Here is a 20985-nt window from a genome sequence, read left to right on the forward strand (position 1 = left end):
TTCAAAAGATTTTAATCAAAAACATTTATGCTAAATATGAATTGTAATTTATTTGCTTTAATTTGTCTTAGGAATTTTTAATTATAAATTGCTTAAGAAGTGTGATCATTTTTACGTATGATTTTTAAGAATTCTAAATTTTATGAATGTTGTAAATATTCAGATATAAAAATTTTGTGGATATTTTATTACTCAATATTTAAACTTGTAGTTGAGCTTTATTAGATTCCAAACATAACAAACTCAATTTGAAACGTTTAAAAATGCACGAAACATGTAAAACTACTTAGAAATTGAGTAATTTATCATGCAAAATTTTAAAAGTTGCATTTCGCGACCCAGTTCTCCTAATGTTCCAACCAAACAGAAAAAGACACTAAGTTGAAGAGCGTTTTACGAGCCAAGTTTACGCGTAACCTCCGGATTATACTCCGGATTAAAATCTTCTCAGTTTTAACCGCAACGTCACAATGCAAAAAAAAGTTAAAGAAGAGAGAAAAAACGTGAACCAAGACGAAATAATAATTGCACGCAATTTAAAAATGCTCCCCCACAAAACCCCATTGATCATCACCGTCGACACTTTAATCGCACATAATGCCTCGCATACGAAACAAAAGCCACCGTTCAATGGAACGATCGCTCCGAATTGGCACATAATTCGGGATCAATCAATCATGTTCTCATATGCGAATTTAACTGCGACGTTTCGATATGCGTGAAAAATAATTCCGGGTTTTGCAGCTCGTTATGCGTACAAATGTGTGTATTGTTTCGATTCGCCCTGGGCGAAAATTTAATTAAGTCATGCGTTCTGTTTTTTTTTTAAAGCCCGCTAAATTAATGAGGGCGAACTCTTTTATTTCGGGGCTCGTAATTTCCGTTATAATTATGTTCCAAATATCTTACTAAGGGACTGAATTATTTATACTGTTTAATTGGGGGTTGTAATAACACAGTTACCCTGTAATATGATTTTTTTACTTACGTACCAATTTGAAACATATAGATTTAAATCTTATAAAATTAAATTTATAACGAGTTACAGAGGAATAAAATCATAGTCTGAATGTTGGTACGAACAGCTGAATAATTTAAAAGTAGATAATCACGTCAGTGGTACATTTCCGTAATTGCGACCGTCCAAATTTGTCAATTAAACCGTATCTGCTGTGTTTAATCACATTACGTGGTTATTATAATTAATATCTGTTAAGTAGATTAGACATATCCTAATTCAGATTGATGGAGAGATATATATTAGTCAATCCTAAATGGCAATCAGATAAGTCAAATTAATAAGGATGAACAGGCGATAAATTAACAATTAAACTGAGCGGATCAACCTACACCCGTACAACTCTTATTAGACAATAAATCCGTGTATATTTCTGCTTCTCTAAACCTACCACTTGATGTAAACAAACGGGCCTAGCATATTGGACAAAGGCATTTGCATATTCAGTTTGCCAGCCGCACGACAAAATGTTTTTCCACTCTCTCATATCGCGCACCGAAACGTGATGTTCAACATCACATGTACAACAACACGATCCCAGACTTGATTAATATTTGTTTTGTCTTGCCTGCAAACACAAACTCAAGACAGATTTCTTTATTCGTGTTTGTGTTTATTATTATTTGTTTTTTTTTCGGTGGAGCAATGTTTTTATAGAGGATAAGCAAATCAAAGCGTGTCTTTAGGGGGTGGATAAAAAGCTTTTGATGTTGACTTATTTGCATTTTGGGCAAGTTTGCGTTAAGAAACAACATCTATTTTAATTATCATTCTATTAGGTTCATTCTGTTCGACAAAGTATATACTCAATGGGAGTAGAAGTTGGAAAGTATATATATTTTTTTCTGTTGGATGGAGTTATCACAAACAGAATTACATTTGTTCCATTTCCATTCGTTGAGATATACATTATTTAAATTTTAATACATTTTACTGTCGAGCTCGTATCTCAGAGGATTCGCGACATCGTCAATGCTCATTTATTCACTGTCTTGCTAATATTTGATGCGTTTAAGTAGAAATTTACAATAGTAGGTTTATAAATAATATAAATCTACACTATACCTCATATGTAGAGCAACAAATTAAAAAAATAATCATTTTATTAAAAGAACAGTTTGTACCTCAATTTATATAGGGTTATTTTTATTTACGTAGTTTTTTTTACAAAAATTTATTTCGGATAGGGTTCACAAATAAAGCAACCAAATAATACAATTGATTTTGCCGCCGTGCCCGACATCGTTCTTTAAAGCTAAAAATGCCTAGAAGTGTCCATATAACGATACAAATTAAACAACAATTTGTAGAAAAGTTCCGAAATGGTGACAAACAAAGTAAAATTCCAGTACATTTAAATTTAAACAAATCGATCACTTCAAGGACGGTTTCCAATTTTAACAGAAAGAATACACTCGAAGAAGTTCCCAGAAGTGGTAGAAAACGCAAGACTAACAGAGTTGTGTACAGGAAAACGAAAACGCTTTTTGTTCACGGCACTTTTCTCAGCGCATCCCGCATAAATCAAAAAATAAACAAACTCAGTATGTTGGTGAGTACCATAAAACGAAGACTAAAAAGAGCTGTGCTGTAGAGCACCGAAACTACTATTTGCAAAAGAACATGTGAACTAGACAGATGGGCAATGGAAAACAATTTTGTTTTCTGATGAAAGTTGGCTCCAATTATTCAAATCTGATGGTATTTCATAGGAGAGAGGACACTTTATTAAAAAGTATAATCCCAAGTACACTAAACCCACTGTGAAGCATGGTGGAGGAGACCATATGGTTTGGTATGTTTTTCGGGGTTTGGCATGGGCACACTGGTTAAGTTAGACAGGATAATGGATCGTTTTGTTTATCGTGACATTCTCTAGAATCATATGCTTCCATTTGACGAAGGTAACATCAGTTTAAGGTGAACCTTCCAGCACGACAACGATCTGAAACATACGTCTAAGTTAGTTAAAGAATGGTTCGCTTCTCCAAGAGTACGTGTCATGCTTTGGCCAGCACAAAACCCAGACCTCAATCCAATGGATAACTTTTGAGAAGAAATTGAAAAAATCCTACAAGAAAACTATCAAATATAAATGAACTCTATGAAGAAGTTCAAAACCATTCAAAAGAAATATCGAACGATTATATTGAAAAGCTACTAAAATCAATGAAGAAAAGGTGTTTAGAAGTTATTATAAATAATGGATATGCTATTAGATATTAAATAAAATAAGGCTAAATGTACGTAAGGTTGTTTTATTTTAAAGTTGACTTTTGACCCTTGAATATTTTTCAAATATAATACATACCTAACTAAACCCACTAATAAACAATTATATTGTATTGTTTTTATCAAACATACCGCATAACTGACAATAATATGGATATTTAAACGTACATTTTTATCAGTGATATTTGAATTGAATATTAAAAATAAAAAGTTTTTCGATTGATATAAACATTCCCTGTACATAAAATGATTTTTAACAGAGATTTTACCAAAAAAACAAATTTTATACAGTGTTTCTTATTTAACAAACCTTTCGATTAGTATAAATATTCTCTGTGCATAAATGTTAAATTTTACGCCAAATATAATATTAGCGTCAGATATAAAACAACCTGCTTAACGTACTATGCTTTTACCAATCGAAAGGTTTCAACATGCATGAAAGTAAGAAAGTTTTTGATATTTTAAGATGCACAAAATCAAACGTAAAGAATGAACTCTCTATATATGTATGCCAAAAATGAAATTTTATTTATCAAAATGTCTTTACGGATATTTTAGTTAACTATCATTTTATTAACAATCATTGTGACAAAAAAAACTCGTAACTCATTTTATTTCAGTCATTCTGCTTATAATCACATCTAGAATTTAAAAATCCAAAAATATTCAAGGAGTTCCATTAAAAATAACAAACTCAATGTCACTTTCGGTGAAACCGGAAATGAAATTTTGTTCAAAATAAATTAGAATAGTGGTTCAAGTTATAATTTTTATTAATATGTTATCTTTTGAAAGATTAAATAAAATAATATGTAATCTCTGTAAACTTTTATCATAAGTTTGCACTTTTTGAAACATTTATGATAATATTATATAAAATAAATGTCGTACTAATATGTGAGCACCGAAGACGGCGAGAGCGTCACCTATTTCTTTAAAAATTTGTAGTGAAACGGCTTCACAGAGTGTCAAAGAACATTCAACGGCAATATTCAAAATCATCAAAATCTTTCGATTAAGTAGACACAAAAAATATCACACTTCAAACAAATAAAATTAGCCCAGTTTTTAATAAAAATCAGAACATTTTGTAAATTTATTCTCCTTTTTACGATTCGGTGATAAAATGGCGGACGAATTGGGTCACAAAATCGCAATATTTCCGCGATCCGATTCTGATGGATTACTTGGCGCTGAGTAGTTTTGCATGTCGCCCCATTTTAAATCTAATCGAATTGATTTTGGGATATAATTACGAACATCCCCCTCCTGCCTACCATCGATTGACATCATCACGTCTTCCGACATCCGATGTGTGGCATCGATGGCCTATAAAATGTAACTGTGGTGCGTATCGGGACGTCGCGACGCCCGCGTCATTTACGTCGACGTCGAAATATGCAACGATATATGTAATCGACGTCTCTAATGCATAACAAATAGTACTTATTGCGGAATTGGATGCACGAATTTGCCGGAATTGCCCGCCGAAACGGATTTTATGTGGCGCATTCACGATTCTAATTTCGTCGAGTCGATCTGGGGATGCGACATCAAAGGATCGAATTTAACTGCTACTGCAATCACTTCTGTGATGTGTTACAAACGTTTCAATTTGATTATGGGCTTGCTTGCTATTTGTTGTTTTAGATTGACACAATAATAACATCTCTTAAAAGAGAATTGAAAACATCAAATGTTATCGTTCATTCGATATTTCTTTCCACTGATTTTGAACTTCTTGATAGAGTTCGTTGAAATTTGATAATCTTTATGAATGGATTTCCTGATCAATTTCATCCCAAAGGTTCTCAATTGAATTGAGGTCTGGGCATGTGTATTACACGTACTCCTTGAGAAGCGAGCCATTCTTTAACTAACTTAGACCTGTGATTCGGATAGTTATCGTCCACCTTAAACTCATGTTACCAAATGGCATATGATTCTCCAGAATGACACGATTAACTATTTGATCTATTATCCCGTCTCAGACAGACATCCCCAAACCATAATGCCTCCTCCACGATGCTTCACAGTAGGTCTACAGTAGGAGTACACCTTTCATTAATTGGTTTTCTCACCCATGTCATTAGATTTGAATAATTAGAACCGACTTTCATCGAAAACAAATCAGTTCAAAAAAGTGAAGTGAAAAAGTAATCTTTATTTTTTCAGAAATAAAGACCTTCTTTGCTGATTTCCTACCACAAAGGCCAACTTCTTTTGGTCTTCGTTCTATGGTACTCATCGTTACACTGACTTCGTTTCTTTCTTGATTTATGCGGGATGTGCTGAGAAAAGGGTCTTGCGTTTTCTATCACTTTTGGGAACACCTCCCAATATATTCTTTCTGTTTAAGTTGGAAATCGTCTTCAAAATGATCGATTTTTTTAAATTTAAATCGACTGCAATATTACTCTGCTTTTTATCAATCCGGAACTTTTCTACAAGACATCTTTTGCTTTTAGGACCGATGTCAGACACAGAAATAAATGATAAAGTTAACTGTATTGAATATACAGTTTGGTTGTTCTACTTTTGAACCTGTCTGTAAAGAAGTCTAAAAAACATTTTCTGACAAAATATGGCTGTGGACACTTTTTAAAAACGCCTTCAAATTATTTAATTCATTGGAATTGAGAAAAAATCGCCATTCACTAATTCGAAAAAAAGAAATTATAGTCAAAAAAGAGTTGTTTATCACCGTATAACATCTAAAAGAAGACTATTACGTCTCACAAAGTGTGTAGTGGCCTCGGCGTTTACCAGACTGCAATCCAATTGAACACATATTTTCAAAGATTAATATACACTCAAAACCACTGACCTCAAACATTTGGAATAGCTTGCTAATGCTCTTAGAGAATCGCAAGCTATGGATCAAAGATCTATTCGTTCATTAAATTTGAATATACCACGAAACGTGAAAAATTTTAGAAGAACAAGAAGGAATCGATTAAGTACCGACTGGAAAAATATAGTGTGTATTCTGTTTTTTTATCAGTTAATTTTGGTTTATTAATTTAATTAAAAGTTCTGTTTTTGACGTCATTTTGTTTAATGTATGCAGTAGATTACATTGTTTACTAAAACCTACTTTGATCATATATTTGTTACAATGTAATGCTATTGGTTTTTAATTTTTGAAATAATTGAAACTTCAAAAGATACGAGTGAAATTTAGAACCAAAATTAATTCGATTTCAACAGAAAATACAAATTTACAAATGTATAAACTATAGCATAAAACGTTGTTACACTTAATTTACGCGTAACATATGTTACCAATGCGTTAATGTTAATTTTAGTCGAAAAAAATGGGATCCACAATTAGTCAATTAATAAATAAAGATAAAAAAGTTTTTCATTAATTTATTGAGTTGATTCAACAAAAATAAATCAAATGTGTACGAACAAACACTTTGAATATATTTTATTTTTGCTGATTAAAATATATTCAGCAATTTTTAACTCGTCATCAAAAAAAAAATTGCCTAATGACTCATATATATATGTATATAAAGATATCAAATTCAAATGTTTAATTTTCAGGGGTTTCTCCGTGGTAGCACCGGAACTGGCCGTACCCGGGAAGACGACTGCGGTGCTTGTCACGTTGCACGGCCCCGAAGAGCCGCTCAACGTCACCCTGCAGCTACTGCCGGACACGAACCCGCGCGACGCTCCGGCCCAACCCCTCGCGCAAATCACCCAAGAAATTAAAGGTGAGTCCGTCGCAACATTCATGACACGTTCATCACGGTTGCAGATATGGACGGAAGGGAAAACTTTAACCATGTTTAACAAACACTCAATTAACCGGTTAATTGAGTCTTTATACAGGTCTGTTTTGCCGTAAATGTTGACGTTACACGAGCCGGCAGCCGGGCTTAAGGTCGAATCGGAATCGCATAATTTGCAAATACAAGCGCAAATTCGAGTGATGCGGAGCCCGGCGGCGCCTTACCCAAACAATAACGGACCGTTTCCGATTATGGACCAGAATGTTTGCTAATTGATTCGGGGACCGGAACCGTCGGATGCGCGAAATTAGCGTTGTGGTTTCTTAAAGTCAGTTTCGTCGTTTTGCATACGGCCGGATGAGATAGGATGGGGGTTAATTAAATTGGCCGTCGTTTCGTTATTCAATTAAACAGTTGAATTGTTGGTTTTTATTTCGATGGATTTATTTAAAATTGTGTGATTTTATTTTGATAAAAATAGTATTCAAAAATATTCTATTAAAAAATTAGTTTTTTTTTTATTTTATGGGAAATAAATAATGCGATTATGTATATTAAAAAAAAATTATAAAAAGTAAATTTCATTAAAGAAACACTTTAGAATAATAAAATTAATTCTAGAGTAATGGCATATAAAATAAATTTTAGAACCAAAAATTTAAGTTTTTTTCATTTTATATGAAATAATATAATAGTTTATTAAAAAAATCGAAAAAATAAATTTCATTAAAGAAACGCTTTAGAAATATATAATTAATTCTAGAGTATAAACATATAAAATAAATTTTAAATCCAAAAATGATATCATTATAATTAAAATTGAATTTTAATTATAAATTCGTTATTAAAGAATTTTTAATTATCGCATGTAAAATTTAAAATTTTTAATAATGAAACGTGTAACAAAGCTTCTGAACATACGCAAGAAGTAAAAAAATTCACTCTAGATGTGAAAGTAGATATATAAAAGTTAATTAAAAACGTCACTACGAGAGAAATTGACTAATAAAATTGCACAGTAACTTTTTTAATTAGGAATGAATTATTTAAAATAAAATTAATATTAGTATAATAGTTAATATACAAGTGTTAAGTTAATACAGTGTTTCAAATACTTCAAATATTACTTATGTAATTATCATATTTGATTCTACTATATATTATAGAGCAATTGTACAATAGTTTACATACACACGTTAAAAAAAGTGCATATCTGGAGCCATTGAGTTCAGTATTTCCGTTAATTATTTTTACACTTTAAATTGTGTGTAAATATATAAATATACATACTGATAGTTCTCTATAAATCTCTAATGAATTAGTTAATTAAAAAAATTATGTTTTTAAAAACTTTTAAATATTCCAAAATTTTATACTTACACATTCAATTGAGGCGTAATTATATACAGTAGGAAAAGGGACTGACCCGTCTGAATGTAGAGAGATGCATCATGCACGACAGAGACAGTAGAACTATGTCTGGGAGACCGACTGTATCTATCGTATATGGTATCTCTCTAAAAATTTAGATGGATCAAACACTTTTCATATAGTATATCCTTCTACTTTGACAAAATATAATAGTATAAATTATATATTTTGGAAAGTTGACATTTTTGACATTTTAAGAGTTATACCTTATCCCGAAATTTAGTTCTAATTTCAAATTAGCAAAGGTTTCTAGTCTAATTTTGACTTGTTCTGAATCACATTTCCTGTGCCACAGAACAGTGGAAATGTGTAGTTTCTGTGACGAATCTAAATTTGTTTAGACAAAAAAAATTATTAAACCCACATTGAATCGTGGTGGTGGTTCAATTGTACTACAAGAATGCTTCAATTTTTCTGGCGGGGGCCTTCTTAAACTGATTTAGTTATAGAGATACTATGTGGCCCATTTAAAAAACATCCTCCCATCATTTGTATTTTTTTCAGATTTTAAGAAACTTTTTTTCAAATATTAATCATGAAACCTACAAGGAAACATTTCAGGCATGAAAATGGCAATATTTTATAGAAAATCTAACTGTATCATTGGATTAAGTACCTACTGAAATGGGTATATCCCAAATTTTGTAAAAAATATGCATATTCATAATTCTATGGAAAACTTAAAAATCATATTTATTATTATGAATTTATTTTGTTAAAAATAGCACAAATGATTTTTTTTTTCAAGAATATTGGAATATTTTGTATTTGTATTAATACTATATTTAACATATTAAATTAACTTATATTACTTAAAGACCGCTTGGACCACCGGTGGGTCACTACAAAACAACATTACCGGTCGGCGTGTTCACGGGTGGGCACACGAATGTTTTACATGGCCGTTTGCGCACTGGTTGGCATCATTTAAATACAATTTATGTTCAGTAGAGATGCTGCAAATCTAGGGGTTAAATAATGTCTACCTCAAATTATTGTACATTAAAAAAATATTTAAAAAATAATATACGTAATTAACAATAAGAAAAATACCGGTCCCTGTGTGAGAAATACGATTTTGCAATGCGGTCCTCAACGTGTTAAAATATTAGTATAAATATTGTAAAACTAGTATAGTATTGGCACTATAATGTTCCTAAAATATAAGCTAATTTTTGCTATTTTTAAAAGTTTATTCGACATACTATAGACTAAAAAGGTAATTATTCATAAAAAGAATATGATTTTGATTCATAGAATTATTATATACCTACTTCGGGAGATGCTTAATTCAGTGGTGAGGTTAAATTTTTTTATAAAAAAATTGCTAGTACAATTTTTTCAATTTTCATGCGTAAAAAATTGTCCTGTAGGTTTCGGTTTTGGGCCAAAATATTTTGTCTATAAGTACATATTTTCATACTTTACATTTGAAAAAAGATTTGTCAAAATCGGACAAAAAATATAAATTTTATCGAATTGGAATCCCGCTTCCAATTGATCCACATTGTATACAAACAACAATTTGCTTCCAAGAAATGATGCTCTTTAATAAATATGTTTCAACATGAAACGATCCCAAACACAAATCTAAAATTGTGAGTGACGTATTGGTTAAGCTTTTGTTTTGTCCGTCCTAATTCCCAAACTTTAAGCCTATAGGAAACATAGGAAATACTTATCGAATTTTCGGGAAATGATCTAATCTATGCCATGAAGACGTATCAAAATTACAAAACAAAAAGTATAATATGCAAAGTGTTAATGTTAAATTAAATAACACAGTTTTGATAATTAAAAATTTCTTTCAAAATTTATGTTGTTTTAAAGAATAAGAATATAGTGGTTTTAAAAATGAAAATTGATTTATATGAGAAATTTATTAATTTTTTTTTGTAAAATCTGCCTGCACATTTTTCAATGAAAAATATAAAACATTCCAGAAAATACTTGAAAATCTAATTTGTTATGGAATGCTTTTCACCAACGTGCCTTCAAAAATCCTTTGCAAATTGATAAAATGGAATAAAACGATAGTTGGATTGGACGATAGGAAAAAATTCGGGTATTAATTCGACAGATCGGATCGACATCGAAATCTAAGAGGAAGCGCGAAATTTCGAGGACAAATGGGCGTTCGTCGTCGCCGTCGCCGTTGAAACGTGGGGACAATCTTTCGGATCGTTGGCTCGTGAAACTAGACGAACTCCGCGCTCATAGCCGACTGCCTTCTAATCGAGCAAGATTTAATTTGCGCGGCTCGGCGCCGCGAGGCCTTGCCGCTTTTGCCGTGTGTGCGCTCCGGTTTACACATGTACCGTGTCGCTATTAGTAACCCCCCCGTATTTATATCGTCGTTAGATTCGCCCTCAGCTCGAATTTCAACGTGACTCGATTCCGGACTCGATATCCGCTACGCTCGCCGCCAAATTGGATAACGATATCTTATTTTCATAACTGCATTTACATGTACGCAATTTTCCTTAATGCTGTTAGCAACTTTTCCGCCGTATCGATCGCCCGAACTTCCCTTTCGCAATTTACACGGAACACTGGCGAAGTTGTCGGGCCGTGTGTTAGACGGGATTACTTCGATATGACTAAACTTTATATGTGTTTAAGGCCGGTTTAAAGCCGACTGTTTCTCAATCTAACAATAAAACGAACTCGATTGAAATAGATGATCCGTTATACAGGATCAATTGTTGTTTTCAATTCTTTTGAATATGTTTAACTTATTCAATATGTCTTAAATTTATTTATATTTCATTGTTTAATTATTTTTATCTGAATAAATTTTAAATATTTATTTAATATATTTTAATGTCGAAATAATCTCTTTTAGATATTTATCATTTTTGGGACTTTGAGATTAGGTACTTAAAATTTTTTGTCTTCCAAATTTATTAATTTTAACTTTTTTATTGTTTTGCTTTTTTGAAATGTTAAATGATATTTTTTTATATATTTATTTTCCTTTTTATGTTTTTATATTTGTGAACATAAAAAGTAAATATAAAGATGACACTAATTTCAAAATTATGTTATGTTATCGATGAGAAAGTAATTAATTTTTATTTACCTTTAATTTTTAGAGTTTTAAAGTTTTTTCTATTATTAATATATTTTTTTATTTAATTTATTTATTTTAAATTAATAAAATTATTCATACTTTTAAATTTACTAAATTTAAAATTTTTAGATTATTTATTCATTACATTTTAATTTTATTATTAAATGCAAATTTTAAATTTATTTTATAACATTTCTTGTAAAATTCTTGTAACTATAAAATTGTATTTAGAAAAAAATATCATTAATTAAGTAATTTTGAATTATTATATATATATATATATATATATATATATATATATATATATACCTTAAAAATAGTTTTTTGCTTTTCACTACAAAATTGCTTCCAAAATTTCTAAAAAAAATATGTTTTTGATATAAAAATATCATTAAATAAGTAATTTTAAATTATTTGTAATATCAAAATTTTATATTTAATATTTCATTAGATTTAGATATTTTAGAATTTAAAATGCCGTTTTATTGATAAATGTAAATTTTAAATATAATTTTACAACATTTCGAAATTCTTAAACAAATATGTATTTTTCAAATAAAAATATCATTCATTAAGTAATTTTGGATTATTTAAAATATGTAATATTAAATTTTTCTATTCTCTATTTTATTGGTTTTAGATATTTTAGATTTAGAAAATTCTTTTTTTTATTAAAATTTGCATTTAAATTTTAAATATAATTTTGTAACATCAGATTGTTGTAATTATAAAATAGTTTTCGAAATTCTTAAAAAAATAATAATTAATTAATTAAGTAAGTTTAAATTATTTAAAATATGTAATATTAAAATTTTCTATTTAATACTTTATTAGGTTAAGATAATTTAAATTTGTAAATTTTAAATATAGTTTTATAATATTTCTGTCAAATTCTTATAACTATAAGATTATTTTCAAAATTTCTAAATAATGTATTTTTCTTATAAAAAATATCATTAAGTAATTCTAAAATTATAAATTTTATATTTACTGTTTTGATTAGTTTTAGAGATATTTTAAATTTTAAATATAATTTTACTTACAAATAACATTTTTTGTCAAATTTTTTCACTATATAATTGTTTCCGGAATTTCTAAAAAGAATATATGTTTTTGATAAGATAATATCATTAATATAATATCAAAATTTTATATTTACTATTTTATTAGTTTTAGATATTTTAGAATTTAAAAATTCCATTTTATTTATTTATGTTTCTTGTCAATCATTAATATACGTATTTTTTTTATAAAAAATATCATTAATTAATTAATTTTCAATTATTTTTAATATGTAGTATTAAAAATTTATATTTACTATTTTTATTATTTTGAGATATTTTTATTTATATTTAAGATATATGTATAATATTAAATATACGTATAATATTAAATATAATTTACCATAAAAATAATATTTCTTTATTAACACACTATAAGCGGGTCAAGAACTGCTGATTATTAGCGGGCCGGGTAATTTTTACCTTTTTGAATATACTTATTTTAAAAACGGGATGAGATAATTTTACTCTATTGGTTTACATACGGAACTGAAAGAATTATCTCTTATTTTTTGTTATCATTCAACAAATTAATTTGGACTATTTTGTTACCCGCCTATAGTGTGTTAATAAATATTTTGACTATAAAATTGTTTACTGAAAAAATGCATATGTTATATAAAAAATATTATTAATTAATTAAAAATTATTTAAAATATTAAAATTTTAAAATTAGATATTTACTCTTTTAATTAATTTTAGATATTTTAGATGTAAAAAAAAGTATTTAGAATGTAAAGAAAAGTTTTTTGTATACAGAATTATTAGTTTTAATGAGTTTTCTAAATGCAATATTGTATATATAAAAGTTTCAGTTTTCAATTATTATATATTCAGATTTTTCAATTTCTTATTCATCTTAAATTATTCATATTTTCAAAATATCAATTTATATATTTTAATTTTGTAAGAAGTTTACCACTGTTGTTAAATTAGTTTTTATTAAATATTTATTTCTTATTTGTTTAGATATTTTTCAAAATATTCAATAAATTTAACAAAATAATAATTTTAAAATTTCATATATTCTGTATTGAAATCTTTTAGTTCAATATTCCTTTATATCCTTTTTAAGTCAAATAAATTTGCTTCTGTCAATAGATTATCCATAAATGAATTAATCAGACAGTCAAACACAGAAGCAGACTTGCTTTCAATTGGCAAGTTTGCCGGCCGCACATTTAAACAGAATATATGAATAATTCCTATTAACAACATCCAAAATCAATATTGACACTTTCCCCTTACGTATCGATCTCGATATCGCCACGGCATTTATCCAAATTGAACATCTCCGACGCAATCGAGACTCTATTGTGTCCTACTAAATTCACCAATTCAAAACCCGAAACTTAATTAAATGGACGACTAATCCCCAACGCAAGTCCGTGCGTAAACATTCAATTCTCAGGACGCAACAAACACCCAGTTGACTGAATATGCAGGCGTGAACTCATCTAATTACTATTTGCCACCAGCTAACCCCACACAATCAACAAATGCCGGTGCTAATTGGTCAATTGATTGTTTAGCCTGATGCGTTCACTGCAACTCGCCACAAAACTATATTTGCTGTGCTGTGATTTAAAAAAGCATACAAAACTAAAAAAGTTAGGAGTTCCTATTTTTTGATATCACAAAAAATAACCTTGTTCATCATCTACTTCTATTTGCCGAGATAACATGAGTTTAAGGTGGACCTTCCATCACGATAACGATCTGAAACACACGTATAAGTTAGGTAAAGAACGGTTCTCTTCTCAAGGAATACGTGTAGTGTTTTGGCCAGCACAAAGCCCAAATTCAGTCCAATTGAAAACCCTTGAGATGAAATTAATCGGAAAATCGATGTACTGAATTAATTCTACGAAGAAGTTCAAAATCAGTGGAGAGAAATATCGAACAAATATATTGAAAAGTTACTGAAATCAATGAAAAAAGGTGTTTAGAAGTTATTGCGAATAATTGATAGACTACTAGACACTAAATAAAGGAAGGCTAAATATATGTGAGGTTGTTTTATTTATTTATACGTAAACTTTTAATAAGGGACATGATAATTTCTAAAGATTCTTTCTATTTATAACATATACTTACTTAAAAAATGAATATAAGTGTAGCACTTTTGCTATTTTTTTATTCTCAAAAATGCAAAAAAAATTGAAAAAGGTTCTAACGGGAAAAATGATTTTACCAAATGGATATTTCACCAGTAAAACTTCTGTAACTCTTAACAAATATTAAGAGTACTTGAATTTCTTGATTTTAGAAAATTATTTTCTATCTTTTTACCCTTGTTTGCTGTGTGTTTGCCACATCAAAACATTCTATTCATTCAACAATAATGTCTGACAAGTTAATTTTTTTGTAATCGAGTGTTGTTCGAGTGACTCTCCTGATGAATAATATTCGAGCGTCGTATCGTTGAAATGGCGTAATCCGTATTTATTCTCAAATCTTGAACAGAACTAATTGAAATTAACAAAGGCATGAAAGAGAAGCGGGCCCGTGTTATTTTACGGCGAACAAAATTCAGCGAAATGTCGACATAAAGAGGTGCTCACGTTGAATGCGAAAAGCAAATGCGATGATTTAATACGGGGGCCGTCGTAAATGGAGTGAATGATGTATGGCTGCTCAACAAATACGGATCCGCTTTGTTTTCTTGTTAAGCGGCAATTCGGATGGTATTTAATGAATAATATATGTTAATTTACAGACGAGCGTCTTGTCGCGTTGAGTTTTATGCATTTTACGAGTACACACGCTTCGAAATTAATTAAAATCTACATTTGCAAAATTTAAACGTTTATTGGTCCAGAATGTTGTGTTAATAGGGCAATTGTTTTATTTTATTTTGTGACAAGCAATTGATGTTTCACGATTCGCCAAATTTCAATTGTAAATTGCCATTATGATTTGATTTCGAATTCGATAAACAATTAACTGCTAATTGGTGCAAACATCGAGGGGTAATTTTCACTCTTGTATCTATTATACAACGTTTTCCACAACATAACTGCTTTAGACTAATAACAAATGAAGCGAGCAATTAAAAATGGTGTATTGTGATCAAAAATAAAATTGTTTCATCATTCGGAAATAGTTAAATAAATGCACGGACCATTGCTATAACCGATTCAGATTCAGTGCACGCAATAATCGCGGTGTAATAATACTATGATTTAATTCGGGACCGATAAAAAAAAAGAAAACGGGAGTAAAAGCAATTTGCTGTTATACGACAACATAAATGTCATAATATAAAGAGGCCATGAGTATTATTTCTGACGAAGAAGTAAGCTTTCGAGATGAAACGACACAAATATTATTAGGGGCCATTTCCTCAAAATAAATTACTTGTCTTATGTTCGGCCGTGTACATAATCTTTTTTTATGCGTTTCGCAGCTGCAAAGCTGCCGTAATGGATGTAATGAATGAACGCCCTTCGCGTGATTTAATCAAATCAATATCAGATGTTTCCAGAAGAATTTAGAGGAATATGATTTTTTAGTTTGTTCCGACTTGGTAAGTAATTTATAAGTAATCATACCCTTTAGTTATTTTGATAAAAAAACAAATTTGTCAAAAATCTGAGCTGTAATTGAAATAATTAAGAATTTTAAAATAGGCAGATAATTTGTGACTATCTGAGATAGTTTGATTAATGTGAAATGTCTAAATTTTGGTATTATAAAATAATAATAATTTAGAAAATAGATAAATTACTAAACTGTAAATAATAAATTTTAAACTGAGAATATTATTTTTTAATTTAAAGTAGTATCGCCTATTATATGATACCAGATATTACAATTTTTATATTAGCCATAGCCATTTTGGACAATATTCAAACTAAAGTGGTTATTAAATTTAGATGAAATTGAATTTTTTATTAACATAGGCAACGATTTGGTTAGTTTATGAAGTTGTTGAGTTTGCATATTAACCGGAACATACACTTTTATTATATTATAAAAATACATTTAATATTTATTATTATTTTTTGCTTTTATATTTTTAAAATGTTCAAAATTGAATTTTTTGAAACATTTTATTATCAAAATAAAATATTTTACCTCAAATACAACATTTTATTCACCTAAGATATCTTAAAAAAAATTAAAAATATTTAAATTATTTATGCATTTTATAGACTTCTGGACAAAAGTTTGGAAACCCTTGGATATAATTGTTTAAAATAGCAAATAAACAATAAATTTAAAAAATTCTATTAAAATAAACGCTCTTAAAATACAAAATAATGATAATAATAATAATGTAAATAGGTAGGCACAGACTCAGTTTTTTATCAAGGCATATGTTTGGAAACCCTTAAATTTAATTAATTTTGTTCATCTACCAGTATTGTTTAGTTTCTCATTGTCGTCTGCGAATTAAAATTAATAGTTTTAATCATGGCAAAGCGAATGGAAATCCCAATGACTTTACGAAAATAAATTGACTTTAGAAGTAAGGGTATGTCGTACAATCAAATGTCTGAAATTCTGCACTTCAATAAAGGGACCATATCCAAAATTGTGAATAAATTTGATATTTGTGGCTCTGTTGTGCATCGTCTCTGAGGTGACAAACCTCGCAGTACGGATACAATTTAGGCGCATAGTATATCCCAGAAAAATTCCAGATTGATAACCAGTGATATTTATCAAGTATTATTGAAGGTCTGCCAAGACTGTGCCAAGAACACTGCGGAAAATAGAACTGTTTGGAAGAAAACCACCAAAGAAACCTTTTATGTCAAAGAAAAATACAAACAGTAGGCTAATGAATAGTTTTGCAAGATAGCATATTTCGTGGTCCAACGAAAAGTGGGGATTGTTTTTATTTAGCGATGAAAATAAGTATAATTTATTTGGCCACGGAGGGAGCAACGTTATGATAAGGACGTTGGCTCATTGGTCCATATTACCGAAAACATTACATTGACTGTTTATTAACTATTTAAATAACAAACAATTCAATGTTAGGGTTCCCACAAACTTATTTATTTATGAAAAACGGAAATTTGAAATTTATATGACAATTATAAATTGGCTTGAACTATGTTGTAAATTTATTTTGTTCAAAATTCCGATTTCACCGAAAGTGAAATGAATTTTGTTGTATATTTTACAACATACAACTACATATAATTACAAATGAAATGACTCTAAACCCAATAATTTTTGAGTCACTAATTTTTTCCAAAAATTTGGAGACCCTAATTTTGATACTGAAAAGTTTATTTTTGGCATACGTGGTAACCAAGTACTATCCTATACGCAGCCATTATTAGTACTTTCAAATTTAGTACATGGCGTTCTTTATTTACATTTAATTTTATGCTTAAAACATATCAATAACTTTGTTATTTTTTATGCAACATACCTAAAATGATTAAAGGAGATTTTACCAAAAATGTAATTTAATGTCAAACAAATGGCATGCAATCACAATACTCTCAATTTATATAGAAAAATGAGTGTTATTTTTACATTGGATGCACAAAATTAACAACACACAACGTAAATAATACCATGTATAAAATTAGGGAGGTTAAAGGCTTCTTATAATATGATCTCTGGTTTATGACTATGCCAAAAATAAACATTCCAGTATCAAATACGATTGTTAATTATGGCGGATTATTAAAAGTTATTTAAAAATAATAATAATTTAATTCGGTTATTGGGTGGGTATCACAGACACGATTTGATTTTTGTAAATATTAATGTAATAATACCAGTGTATTAAAAATATAAGCTTTTCATAACGGATTAGTTGAATGAAATACATCTACGAGGCTAAATAATTTATGTCAATAGATATAATAAGTTACACATTCTAAAAAAGTTTGACAAATACAGACGCATTCGCCAATTTTTAATTAAAAATCTCAGAAATTTTTCAAAAATTCCATTAATATTATAAAAAATTTTACTTATATTATTATTTCAGTAAAACCATGACACTGAAAAAAAAAACACAAATGTAAATAAGGAACACCCTGTATAATATTTGAGAGTACTAATAATGGCTCCTTATAGGACCAAAATTGTTGGTCTTACAGACATTTTACTTAGACCATAAATTTTGGAAACATAGGTAATATGCTATGTAAAATTTAAAATTAATCAAATAAATTTTTAATTACAATATTTTGTAGATATAATATTACACAGTAAAAAAATCTACCAATATGGAACGAATTTATACATATTTTTCAATTTATTTTTTATGTATGTATCTTTTTATGAAAGAACCAGGTTTGAATGACATACTTCGTTTATGCTGACAAAATTATATTAACAAAATTATTCCTATCAAAAATGTAGCTCTGGACCTCTAGAATCATGTTTCATTGAAATATATGGGGAGTATTATCACCACAAATGTTTCATCCTATAGATTGCATATTACGTTTGTTACCATACTGTAGTATGTAATAATTAACGCATTTACTTAATTCTCGTTAGTGTATTATGCGGTCGTTAATTTTCCGGCACCGCAAAATCCGTAAATTCGCTCACCACCCGCCGATAAACTTTCCTTGTGCGAATTTTCGTCGTCCTTGTTAAAAGTTGCTCGACCGTCGGCGTTTTGCATCGAATCGATGGCATTGCCAGTCGGAAGTGGGCCAGGACTATTGCGACGACTTCCGGAAATGATTTTCGTCGGTCGAACCCGCCGTTACTTTATAAAATATACGGTATCGTTATTGAGACGTTGTCGTTATCGTTTCGCCCCTTTTTTTTATTTCGGACCTTTTTCTCTATTTGTATTTCGGTATTTATGTAATGCGGAACGGGGAGTTGGTGCACACGGAACAAGCAATTTGTAGCGCCCCGAGTGATATGTGTGTCGTGTGTACGTTGAATAGTCAATTTTTACCTATGCGCGGCCACAGGGAACATGTTTATGGAGCGTTGCATTTGCATTTTTATTTTCGGAACGATAAATCCACTTGTTATGTGTATGGATTTACGTATGGGCTGTTACAAAATCGGTGTTTATTACCGCATCTATTGCGAACGCTTTCTTATGACGTAAATATTTAAATTGAGCCATTATGTATAACTTTTTTAAAATTTCTTTATCTTTTTATTTACGACATGTAAATTGTTTTAAGTGTATTTTTGTTTTCTTATAAAAGCATGTAAACTTGAAATAAAATCGATAACTGGATAATTCGAATGTCAAAAAACAATCCAATCTTATCGTCAACTGAAATTGAAGCCAACCTGGAGGAAACGGAACTTGCTGAAATTCGTTGAGGAGCTGTGAGTAAGTGGTTAATGGATGGGGGTTTGTTTAACCCCAGACCTACAAGAAAATTTGTATTAAATTTTGACTTACTTAGGATTATATTCACTGGATCATAAAACAGTGGACATGAGTAGTTTTTAGTGACGAGTCTAAATTTAATTTATAAAAAAATGATGGTTTTATTTGTGGCAAACACCCTACAACGACAAAACTAGACAAAAAGTTTCTTGTACCAATAGTGAAACATGACTTCAATCCTTTTCACTCAGGCTCCCTTAAATTGATTACATTTGCTCTTAATGAATGTGTTTCAATATAAAAACAATTCCAAACACATATCCAAACTTGTGACGGATTGGTTGCCTTCCTTCTCACAATCTTCAGACATCAATTGTACAAAAATATATAATAATATATCACTTTTAACAAAATTCTACAAATTTTACAAATTTAAAGATGTTTAAAGGAATATAGACTTGTTGTATATTCAGTAAAGTTCAGTCGAGTAAATTATAAAACAAAAAGGATATTACTAAGTGTTCATGATAATATTAATGTCAAATTAAATATTAAATAAGATTTATATAAAAAGTATAAAACAATTTTCATAATTAAAGTTGCCATAATTAAGTCTAATACTGTATAAAAAAATTTGTTAATTTTTAATTACTTTAGAAAAACAATATATTTTCAGTAAATATTGATAATAATCAATTATTATTGCGTGGTGCGTTAATTTTTTGTAACAGTCTATTTCATTTTAATGCATATTCAAGTTACTAAAGTAAATGATGAATTTCATTAAAATTATCATAAACATTGTGTTAGAATATACATCGCTAGTTTGATCAAATCTGACAGACGTAACGAGTATATCGTCACGAAATATCAAGGTTCACGTTGCGCCGGAATCCATTTAAATCTCGGCATGAACATTTTAATAACCGGAAACGAAAATAAATAAAACAGAGAGCAGAAAATAGGAAATACGACGGCCAGGAAATTAGAATAACGCTGCGAGTGCGAAACGGCGTAAGAACGGAGGAAATTAACTGGCTTTTAGTTCATCTGATGGATATTGCTCGAAACTATGGAGTGCCGATTTGACCTCCCGGTGCACAATCCCCCGTCCGTCTTTAATAATTTCGTTCGGG

General features: G+C 29.4%; 1 protein-coding gene across 1 annotated transcript in view; it reads left to right on the top strand.

Moving 5' to 3' along the window:
- Positions 1–20985, top strand: part of LOC109599705 (C3 and PZP-like alpha-2-macroglobulin domain-containing protein 8) — a 148314-nt gene that overhangs the window by 44934 nt on the left and 82395 nt on the right. Inside the window, exon 3 of the mRNA XM_049964454.1 lies at positions 6806–6978. Within this exon, the coding sequence (XP_049820411.1) occupies positions 6806–6978 (173 nt within the window). The remainder of the gene's footprint in view (positions 1–6805; positions 6979–20985) is intronic.

Source organism: Aethina tumida, chromosome 3, assembly GCF_024364675.1.
Source record: "Aethina tumida isolate Nest 87 chromosome 3, icAetTumi1.1, whole genome shotgun sequence".
Taxonomy (NCBI): Eukaryota; Metazoa; Arthropoda; class Insecta; order Coleoptera; family Nitidulidae; genus Aethina; species Aethina tumida.